General features: G+C 45.5%; 1 protein-coding gene across 1 annotated transcript; it reads left to right on the top strand.

The window, feature by feature from the left end:
• The first annotated feature begins 705 nt into the window (after positions 1 to 705).
• Positions 706 to 9,417, top strand: LOC130493581 (zinc finger protein RFP-like). The gene is made up of 7 exons (XM_056867377.1): positions 706 to 1,113; positions 2,339 to 2,434; positions 3,616 to 3,846; positions 5,558 to 5,580; positions 7,350 to 7,465; positions 8,437 to 8,559; positions 8,896 to 9,417. The coding sequence occupies exons 1-7, from the start codon at positions 706 to 708 to the stop codon at positions 9,408 to 9,410; spliced, it is 1,512 nt and encodes a 503-aa protein (XP_056723355.1). The 3' UTR covers positions 9,411 to 9,417.
• The last annotated feature ends 1,936 nt before the right edge of the window (positions 9,418 to 11,353 follow it).

Below are 11,353 nucleotides of genomic sequence, written 5' to 3'. Positions count from 1 at the left end.
CAAACGATCGTTAAGGTGCAGTGAAATTGGATTGAAAGTGTATTCATTCTTTGGGCGGCGTGAAAGTGATTCATAGGGTCGCCAGGAGTCGGAAGCGACTTGACGGCACTTCATACACGCGCACACACACTTTGACAGGCTGGCACCGAGGAGAACTGCCGCCGGCCCAAGGGAACACGTACTAGGATCTCGAGAGATTATTAGAGATCATTTGTTACTATACTATTTTCCTGCATTAGTCAAAAAGGGCCAGAGTCCAGTAGCACCTTCAAGACTAACAAAAATATTTCTGGTAGGGTATGAGCTTTCGTGAGCCACAGCTCACTTCTTCATCTGAAGAAGTGAGCTGTGGCTCACGAAAGCTCCTACCCTACCAGAAAATATATTTGTTAGTCTTTAAGGTGCTGCTGGACTCTGGCCCTTTTCGACTACTGCAGACAGACTAACACGGCGACCCACTGGGAATTATTTTCCTCTATGCAATATATGCTGCGCCCACTTTCCAGCATGCAACTCTGATTTGCTCCGGCGGTGGAAATAAATTCGGGTTTGCTCAATCCCACTTCCTCGTTGCAGCGGGCAGGAATCTACCGTCCGGCTGGAAGGCGGAGGTCCTCTCAGCCAATCAGAGACGGAGACCGGGGCGATCCGGGGCAGATCCCGGGGAGCGTGGAAAGCGAAACTGAACCTCTGGCGGAGGGGATCATGGACGCGAGCAGCCTCTTGGCCAGCCTCAAAAGGGAAGCGTCGTGCTCCATCTGCCGGGGCTATTTCCAAGACCCCGTCTCCCTACCCTGCGGGCACCGTTTCTGCCGCGCCTGCATCGCCCAGCGCCGGGAGAGAAGCGCCTCCTGCCCTCTGTGCGGGGAAAACAGCCGGCTCATAGATGCCGCGGACAACCCGCATCTGGCAAGGATCGCCGAGCTCGTCGCAAGTTTGCACCGAGAAGAGGCCGAACCGCTGGAAGAGCGGCGAAGGTGTGACAAGCACCGCGAACGCCTGCGGATTTTCTGCAAAGATGATAAAACCCCGATCTGCCTGCTGTGCGGGATCTCCAGGGAGCATCGGCATCACACCGCGATCGCTGCGGAGGAGGCTTTCGAGGCTTACAAGGTAGTTCTAGGAAAGGGCCAGAGTCCAGTAGCACCTTAAAGACTAACAAAAATATTTTCTCCCCTGGACATCACAGACTCTTCTGCATATCACACCTAATCCCATCAAGCCTGCTATTCACATTTACATACTGTTCCTCTACTTAAAGACCGACGGATTCACATTCTAGCTGTATCTGAAGAAGCGAGCTGTGGCTCACGAAAGCTCATACCCTACCAGAAAATATTTTTGTTAGTCTTTAAGGTGCTACTGGGCTCTTGCCCTTTTTGAAAAATATTTTCTGGTAGGGTATGAGCTTTCGTGAGCCACCGCTCACTTCTTCAGATACAGCTAGAATATGAATCCATCTGTCTTTAAGTAGAGGAGAGTGAATTCAGACAAGCATTGGTATGTAAATGTTAACAGTATGTCAATGTGAATAGCAGGCGTGATGGGATGAGGTGTGGTCTGCAGAAGAGTCTGTGATGTCCAGGGGAGACATCCAAGGTAGTTCTGTTCTCCAGTGATCATGATCTCTTGTTGTCTCATGGTTCACAGGGCGGGGGTCTAAGGAGGTTTAGGAGAAGCCCCATCAACTGAGGCCCCGGATCCTCTGCAACGCTTCATGGGAGGAAACAAATGCTATCAAGGAAACAGGCTTATTTGTTTAGTGGGTTTTTATTCTGCCTTCTCTCGAAGGAGCTCGTTCTCCCTCCCATTTATCCTCAGGACAGCCCTGTGGGGTCGGTTAGGCTGAGAGAGAGGGAGTGGCTGCAGCAACCACTGAACCCCTACACTGGCTCTATTTATTTAACAAAATTTAAATAATGTTAGCAAAAGAAGTCAAATACCCGTACAAACCTGGATATGTACAAGCACTGGGGTTTATCACATGAAAACTGCCTTATACAGAATCAGACCCTTCGTCTATCAACGTCAGTATTGTCTACTCTGACCAGCAGCGGCTCACCAGGGTCTCAAGCAGGTGTCTTTCACATCACCTACTTGCCTAGTCCCTTTATCTGGAAAGGCTGGGGACTGAACCCGGGACGGTCCACATGCCCCCTGGGACCTTCCGCATGCCAAGCAGATGCTCTACCACTGAGCCACAGCCCCTCTCCTATATTGCATACAGGAAAATAGTATAGTAACAAATGATCTCTAATAATTTATAGGGCACTTTTTCTCTTTCAGTCTCCATGCAAATTCCCTAAATCCTAGTGAAATGATTTTTTTTCCTCCCAAGTACCAATTTCAGATGGAACTGAAGACCCTGAAGCAAGGTAGAGACAAACTCCAGACCTTGAAATTAGCTGAAGAGAAAAGAAGCAGACAATTTCTAGTAAGCCAGCAATTCTTTATTAGGGTTGCCCACCGCATTTCTGTCAGGGCCTCAACATCTGCAGAGACAGGGAGCAAATCAACAAGGGAACCATCTCGTGAGTATGGAAGTGAAACAAATGGGATGGCTACATTTCTGAATCCTTGGCTGTCATTCAGCTGATAGCAGAAAAAATGAAGGCAACCATACTGGTTGGGGACCTGAGTCTGATGAGGGCCAATTTAACTGTTATACAATCCATGTGATTGACTTGTGTGCTATCAAGAGACCTGGCCTCGGAGTTCCCTCAATCCCCTAAGCATGTGCAACCTCCTTTGGATAGGGATTGTGGTGTGGGAGGAAAAAGGCTACGCTATAGCCCAGTCTTGTCAGATCTGGGAAGCTAAGCAGGGTTGGTACTTGGAGAGGAGGCCTCCAAGAAACCCTCTGCAGAGGAAGGCAATGGCAAACCACCTCTGCTTTGTTTAAAAAGCTTCTTGTTGGGGTCACCATAAGGCCTTTGTTACTTGACAGTACTTAAGTGCATATAATTTCCCTGACCCAAAACAGCCCCAAGGAGCTGCTGTTTGCACACTGTGGAAACTTGTGTGTGGCCCTCAGCAGCAGCTCCCCAGAACTCTTTTGGGTCAGTTGGGTGGATTTTTTGATTAAGGAAACAGTGCAGGGGGGGAACAGTTAAATCTTCTCCTTACCCAGAGCCATTGCCCTGATCCAAAGTCTCCACACATTGATCTTTGCAGCTCAATGGCATGGCAGATGATCACAGATCCCCCATGCCTCATGTCATTTGGCAATAAGAACATGTGATGCCATCGCTGGGGCTCATCTAGTGTTGCTTTCATTTTGAATTAACCCCTCAAAAACCATGCAGCAAAATCATAAATACAACAATTATAGCGTTAAAAGAAACTTGATTGAAAACATGCATGAAGGATCACTAACATGTACAACCTGGTCTTGTGAACCCACACTATTTAGTCCTATGATACTGAATGGAAATGGGAGGGGGGTGCCTTTAGCTCCTGCATGTTGTTCACCCTCTCTCATCCTGATCATTCATATGCCTCTATGATATCAGGAGGTTTCTTCCACAAGTCCTGAGGTCCTCTTTGAGCCTTAGGAACTATTATTACAAAATGGCTCTGTTGTGTTGCCTATTCCTTCTTTGTATCTGCTTATAGGAAAGGTTAGGCAATGAAGGGAAGAGGGTTGTGTCTGAATTCGAGCAGCTGCATCAGTTCCTGGAGGATCAAGAACAACTTCTGCTTGCCAGGCTGGAACAACTAGAGAATGAGGTGATACAGGAAAAGATGACAATCACTGCCAAACTGTCGGAGGAGATTTCAGACTTTAGTGACCTCATCAGTGAGACAGAAGAGAAGTGTAACCAGCCAATGGATGAATTCCTGCAGGTGAGAACATGGATCCTTCCCTGTGGCGTAAGGGGCTAGATAGGCTGCTGGGTGGTGTGAAGTTGCACACCCTCCAGATTTTGGAGATACAGGTTTTGCTTGTGTTCAGGAGCTAACTGGTTTACCGATATGTGATCCCAGGACAAATTGCTAGTGAACCTTTTTTATTTGCCTTCTCATATGCTTTGGCTTCCTTGCTTCAGTTAACCAGAGAATGCTAATTCATGGATTATCCAAGTCTGGTGAATTGTCAGTGAAGATGACTTCCATAAATGGGGATTTAGCCATCCCAAAACCCTTTTATTATGCCCTTGTTGTCTGAACCTGACACAGAAGTGGTATAAAAATGACATTCGTTAGCTCTTTATAGAAGAAAAAGAGTTGGTTTTTATACCCAGCTTTTCTTTACTGTAAGGAGTCTCAAAGCAGCTTACAATTGCCTTCCCTTCCTCCCCCCCACGATAGGCACCTTGTGAGGTCAGTGGGGCTGAGAGAGTTCAGAGAAAACTGTGAATAGCTCAAGGTCACCCAGCAGGTTGCAAGTGGAGGAGTGGGGAATCAAACCCGGTTTTCCAGATTAGAGTCTACCGCTTTTAACCACTACACCATGCTATATATGCAAAAAAGGGAGGTCCTTGATGTGAAGAGTTCATAATCTAAACATCAACTGTGGGGGAAACGTCTCAGAAATGCTTGATCTTAGGGCTCACAGTACTTGAAAGCAGTTTTAGAGCATAGCCCTCAAGACCTTTAGGGGGGCATCTTTTATATTGGCCTTCAGGGAGAAACAAATATTTCAAATATTGGCATAATCCCATAACTCATTAATTTCTTGCAGAACCTACCAGTTTAAAATTCCTTGAAAAATATTTTGCAAAAATAGAGGACCAGTTTTAAAAAAACAGATCTCTGCTTTTGCACGCGGATGTAAACAACCATGGAAAGCAGCCCTTCACGCTATCAGAATTGCTGCTGTAGATTGAAGCCTGTGATATATTCATCAGGAAATATTAAGCAGCATGTGCTTAAAATATTGTCGAAGGCTTTCACAGTCAGAGTTCAGTGGTTCTTGTAGGTTATCCGGACTGTGTGACCGTGGTCTTGGTATTTTCTTTCCTGACGTTTCGCCAGCAGCTGTGGCAGGCATCTTCAGAGGAGTAACACTGAAGGACAGGGTCTCTCAGTGTCAAGTGTGTAGGAAGAGTAATATATAGTCAGAAAGGGGTTGGGTTTGAGCTGAAGGACAATGATTCAGCTCAAACCCAACCCCTTTCTGACTATATATTACTCTTCCTACACACTTGACACTGAGAGACACTGTCCTTCAGTGTTACTCCTCTGAAGATGCCTGCCACAGCTGCTGGCGAAACGTCAGGAAAGAAAATACCAAGACCACGGTCACACAGCCCGGATAACCTACAAGAAGCATGTGCTTAGTTTGCATGCCACAGATCTGTAGTCTTTGCAGATGTTGTGTTGCTGTGCTGACAAAGTATGCATGTTGCTTTGCCCTGGTTGTAGTACGATGTCAATAAAATCCTGAGCCTATTGCCCAGGTAATCTGTCTGCCTCACTAGCATCACATTTGACTCTGGCCTCCACTGCTTGTGAAGACCAGGTCTTCATCATATGATGGCCCCAGTAAATAGGAATAGAGGCAGGAGTGTTCTTGATTAATATGATTTCACTTTCCATTTCTCCCTGTTTCCAGGATATCAAGAACATCTTAAACAGGTATGTGGTCCTTCTACCCTTGTTCTTATAACCTTTTGATGGCAACCTGAAGGGAGCAATTACCTGCTTCTATGCTAAACCTGGAATGGGCAACCGGTTCAGCATTGTGAACCAGGCTGAAAACACCTTGTGAGCAAGAGGTCTACAACTATATTGCAGATTGTGGCTGCTTTTAAGATGGATTTGGATGGATTTTAATGGCTGTTGTTTATTAGGTTTTACTCATTTTGTTATTTTGTTTTTTTATAATCTTGGTTTAATTTATTGTTATTTTTTATCTTTGTATTATTTTATGCTTTTTAGGTACAAGGGTAAGGGTGTAGAATCCTAATAATGATCAACTGATCTTCTTTTAATCAAGTCTCCCTGCCTGGCTTGAGCAAGGAGGGTCTGATGAGCATAGCCCTTCCTTTGCCACTGAAGCAGTCTTGGAGGCTTCTCTACAGCACCAGAGAGGGAGACTCACCCTACTTTTTCCAGGGGACAGCACTCTGCCGGGGTCGGCTCCATTTGGAGAAGAGCACACTAAAGGCATATGATATTGTTGTAGCAGTTGCTTTATTTACAAATATGTAGGTAGGAGGCCCAGAGCCACCCCACATTAGATCCCCAGAGGGAGACACCCTACACCCCAAGGTGCTTCAGCCCACACTAACTGTGGCTGTCAGCTTCACTCTCTGCCTTCCTACCAGAATGAGAAACCGCTCCCCCTCCCAATCTTTCCCAATGCCTCTTTAACAAATGAAAGAGGTTTTATAATTAATAAACTTTTATTTATATTCCACCCTCCCCCAGCTCAGGACGGCTCGTACCATAAATTAAATACAGTACACAAAACGCAATACAATAAAGATGTAATGCAATATAATAAAATCAATTTTACAGCGCTGAAATCTGTTCCAATTGTCTATTCATGGTGCCAAAATAATTCCCAGCAGGGAAGGATGTTTCTAAGACTTAAATGCTCTTGAATCCTCTAGCCTTCCTCATGGGAAATTAAAAGTCAGGTACCAAATGGTCCCTGAGTTTTCCTGAGTTAGCCAAACTTTTCCTGTAAGACCCTGTCTCGCGCCAGCATGCGAAATGGCTCCCACTTAATGTTGCCAACTCTGCCTTGAGAAATTCTTGGGGGAATTTGGGGGCAATTGCCTGGGAAAGGCGGGGTTTGTGGAAAGGAGGGAGATCAGTGGAATGTGATGCCATTTGAAGGACCACCATTTCGCCTAGACTCTGGTATACCATAGATTCCATCCTCCAAAACTGCCAATTCCTCCAGGGCAACTGATCTCTGTAGTTTAGAAATCAGTTATAATCCTGGGAGAACTCCAGGCCCCTGTTCCCAATGGCCTGACAGGCTGAGAACGAGATAGGAACAATTGGTCTGCAGTCTTTGCAAGGCCGCTTTAGCATAGCCTCTGAGCATCCACAGAGTGCAAAGTACACCTAAATCCTGTGGATGGAAAGAAGAAGGAATGGCACAAAGAAATCTCTGCCGTGCTGGGAAGACATTTGCATTTGGAGTAGGTAGGTGGGGTTTCTCCCTCACCCACTTTCTCTGCTGTGCTTGGCTCCCAGGGCTTTTAAGATTTCCAATCCTGACTGAAAGGGGCTAAATCAAAATCTGCAGTTTTATCATCACTTGCGTCAACTCAGTAATTGCCAGACCACTTTTGATGCCATGGCCCTCTTCCACCTACAGAGGTCCTGGGCTTGTTATTTCATTGTAATCTTGTTCTGGAATGTGGGTTTCAGCCCTTTCCCCTTTCCAGGTGTGAAAATCAGAAGATCCAGAAGCCAGTGGAGCATCATCCCGATCTGGAGAAGAGGGTGAATGCATTTTCTGAGGAAAGCATGCATCTTGAAAAGATCAGAAGGAAATTCAAAGGTATCAGGGCAGGAACAAAGAGGAACTCGTATGAATGGGTGAAATGGCCTACTGCTTTGTGCATTTGCTTTTGGGTTGGCCACATTACTGTGTGTGATCACAAGGTTGGTAGCTTCAATATTGAAAGAAAAACAAACGCCTGGGGAAGTAAACAGAGAAGAGGAAGAGTTCAGTCTTTTCTGCATGCTCGACTAATTCCTGATTTTCTTGGGAGTTGATCCACAAGCATTGCAATCGGTTTGGGCTTGGTTCTTCCACATTTCTGGATTTATTGGACTTATATTCGAATGGACTTGAGAGGTTTCCAAGTCCTTGACATGCTGGATTGAGATATATTACTTACCTGTATCTTATTGTATAATATTGTATATATTTATTGTCACTTTTGCACTTTACTCACTTATAAAATTAAGCATTTCTTATATTGTTTCTGTGCTATATCGATATCCTGGCTTCATTTTTTAAAAGAAATGGCATTAATATATCAATATGCTATTGCAATGATAGGTTAAGCAGGATCTCTGAATCCCTAGCTTATTTCATTGGAAGCTGCCACCACCTTGTTGGTTTTATTCTCTCACTTCTTCCCCAGTGTATTTTTAAAATTACCCCCCTCTCTCTTGTGTTTGGACTTCCTCTGTGTACGGCTCTGCCTCCTTCAGCAGCCATTTTTGGGTCGTCTCCACCTGTGGCAGCTATTTTGTGGCCACTACCACCACCCTGCGTCAGAACTCCGGAAGTGCCCACCGGCTCAAAAAGGTTGGGGACCCCTGTGTGATGTTGAGACCAAATAGGCCGAACTACATAAATTGATTGTGTGCCCTAGAATATGTTCCAGAATCTTCAGCCACGTATGGGTTCCTCACCTGATAAGATGATGTAGAAAGGGTTTCCTGGTTGAAAGCCACTGAACAAAGCACTTGAGCATGCGGAAGCTAATTTTTCTTTCTCTTTTCCCTCTCCCTCACTAGATGCTCTGTCATCGGAACCGATAAGCCCTTCCTTGTTAAAACACGCACTGAGAATCCCGAAGGGCAGGACAAGATTATTTGACCTGCCCTACGCTGAGGTTGCAAAAAGAACGGGCAGAAGAGGTGAGTGTTTGCGTACACATTACAACTTCACCGGTGATTGCCACGTGTGCTCCAGTTAGGGTTGCCAACCTCCAGGTACCAGCTGGAGATCTCCCACTATTATAACTGATCTCCAGCCGATAGAGATCAGTTCACCTGGAGAAAATGGCAGCTTTGGCAATTGGACTTGGTGGCATTTAAGTCCCTCCCCAAACCCTGCCCTCCTCAGGCTTTACCCCCCCCAAAAATCTCCAGGTATTTCCCAACCTGGCAACCCTAGCTACAACGCTCAGTCTACTTTGCCACAACTACCTCTGCCTATAACATTCTCTTTCTCTTTGTTCCCTTCCCTCCAAGTGAACGTGACTCTGGATCCAGACACCGCAAACCCGTTCCTCATCCTTTCTGCGGACCAGAAGAGTGTGAAACTGGGAGATGTATGGCAGGATGTATCTGACAACCCTGAGAGATTTGATACTTACCCCTGTGTGCTGGGCTGCGAGGGATTCACATCAGGGAGACACTACTGGGAAGTTGAAGTGGGACGTGGGAGATACTGGGCTGCAGGCTTCGCCAAAGAATCTGTGAGGCGGAAAGGGGAAATCATCCCTAGCCCGGAGGAGCAGATCTGGGCACTGCAACAGTACGGCGATTACTTTGAGGCTCTGACTTACCCGGTGACCACCCTGTCCCTGAGCAGCTGGCCCCGAAGGATCCAGGCATTTCTGGACTATGAAGAGGACTGTGTGGCCTTTTTTGATGCTGACACAGCAGCTTTGATCTACGTTTTTTCATCTGCTACTTTTGGTCAGGAGAGAATCCTCCCTTGGCTCTGGGTGTGGCCAGGAACAGAGCTGAGACTTTACCAGTGACATTTTATCCTGGTATTCTGGACGAATTGCCGTCTTTACCAGTGAGAGTTTATCCTGGACTAATTGCAGTGTTTACCAGTGAGATTTTATCCTGGTATCCTGGATGAATTGCAGTGAAGTGGAGACACAAATGATTTTTCTACCTTTTGACAGATACAGTCTCTTACGATGGTGGAAGTTCACAGGATGCATATTACTTGCAAATGCTGAAGAAAGCAATTGTGATGAGGTCTACTCATAATGTCAATTCAGTAGAGGGAATACTCTCAGGAAAGTATTCTTAGGATTGCGCTGTTTGTCACCCTTCCTAAGGCAGGACAGATATTTATATTGTGGAACAATGCTCAAGTCCTCTGAAGAGAAACTCCAAATATTGTACCAAATTATGCTAATATGGCATTGTATGCACATACCAAATCATATACATTGTATGCCGTTTCTGGTTCTTTACTTCTTGAACATTTTTTTTTCAAAAGTCAGTATGAAGTGGATGTATTTTCATGTTGATTTTGATACTAAACTGTTACAGTGGCATACGAAGCCCATTAAAGTAAAGATTTATATACAAGTATGACTCAGAATAAATCCATGTATAATTCTCTGTTTGCATTATTTATTCTAAACTCCCATTCTTTTTGGAGAGGCTGTGACTCAGTGGCAGAGCATCTGCTTCGCATACAAAAAGCCCCAGATTCAACCTCTGACACTTCCAATTCTTTTTTTTTAAGGATCAGGTGAAAGACTTTTACTAGAGAATTGCTGCTAGTCAGAGTAGACAACACTGACCCTGATAGACCAGTTTTCTGGCTCAGGGTAAAGCAGCTTAGTTTGAATGTGGGTAGATATGAAAAACATTGGGTTTCCCCCAGAGCAGTGTAGTGGCAGTAGGAGAATGGTAGGGGTGTCAGAAGGCAACTGGAGGCCAAGGTTGGGACTTGGATGTACAAAATGCCAGTACTCCAGAGTCTTCCTGTAGGTTCTTTGAAGAAGAAGAGTTGGTATTTTATATGCTGACTTTCTCCACCACTTACGGAAGAATCAAACCGGCTTACAATCACCTTCCCCTTCCCCCAAAACAGACACCCTGTGAGGTAGGTGGGGCTGAAAGAGCTCTAACAGAACTGTGACTGGCTCAAGGTCACCCAGCTGGCTTCATGTGTAGGAGTGGGGAAACCAACTTGGTTCACCAGATTAGCCTCCGCCGCTCTGGTGGAGGAGTGGGGAATCAAACCCGGTTCCCCAGATTAGTCTTCTGCTCCAAACCACCCCTCTTAACCACTACACCCAAGCTGGCTCTCAGTCTCCTAGCCATTTTGACTAGCCCTCCTCCTGAACCCATTAATGGCAGCCTGACATGCCTCAATTTAGCAGTGGAAGCTTTTCGTGCTACTTATTTTCATAACCCTCCCTGTTCCAAGCTTCCCTTGCTTAACTTCTGCATGTCAGGTTTCGGCCACAGGTATAGGGCTAGACAAAAAAGTTGGCAATGCTCCTCAGTCCAACCCTGTCTTGTAAGGTATGAGAACCAAGAGAATCAGGCAAAACATTTAATGGTGAAAGAAGAGGGTGATGTAATGTGAAGTCTGGAACCCTTCCCCCACCATAAAATAACATTTACACAACAATATCATTTTACCTATTATATCTTTTTAAACAGAGCCATAGGGACAAAATAATCCATCTCTCTGTAGAATCATAGGGTGTGTCTGGGCTTGTTCATCTATTCAGGGGTGATCAGCCTCTACCACACCTGGACTCATCCAGAGCACCTGCCCATCATTATTCTGTAGAGGGTGCAGGAGGAAGTATTTTATTTATTGATTTAGTACATTTTAACCCCACCTTTCTTTAAAGGAGCTCAGGGAGGCACGCATTGTTTCGCCTGCCTCCATTTTATGTTCACAGCAATAACCCCATGAGGTGGGGTAGGCTGAGAATGTGCG

Source organism: Euleptes europaea, chromosome 1, assembly GCF_029931775.1.
Source record: "Euleptes europaea isolate rEulEur1 chromosome 1, rEulEur1.hap1, whole genome shotgun sequence".
Taxonomy (NCBI): domain Eukaryota; kingdom Metazoa; phylum Chordata; class Lepidosauria; order Squamata; family Sphaerodactylidae; genus Euleptes; species Euleptes europaea.
This window is presented reverse-complemented; position numbering and strand designations above follow the sequence as displayed.

Excerpts from the sequence above, each read along its gene's own strand:
- LOC130493581 (XM_056867377.1), top strand. The coding sequence starts at position 706 with ATGGACGCGAGCAGCCTCTTGGCCAGCCTCAAAAGGGAAGCGTCGTGC. Across the intron at positions 1,114-2,338 it reads AGGCTTTCGAGGCTTACAAG|TACCAATTTCAGATGGAACT; the intron begins GTAGTTCTAGGA and ends TTTCCTCCCAAG. Across the intron at positions 8,560-8,895 it reads AAAAAGAACGGGCAGAAGAG|TGAACGTGACTCTGGATCCA; the intron begins GTGAGTGTTTGC and ends CTTCCCTCCAAG.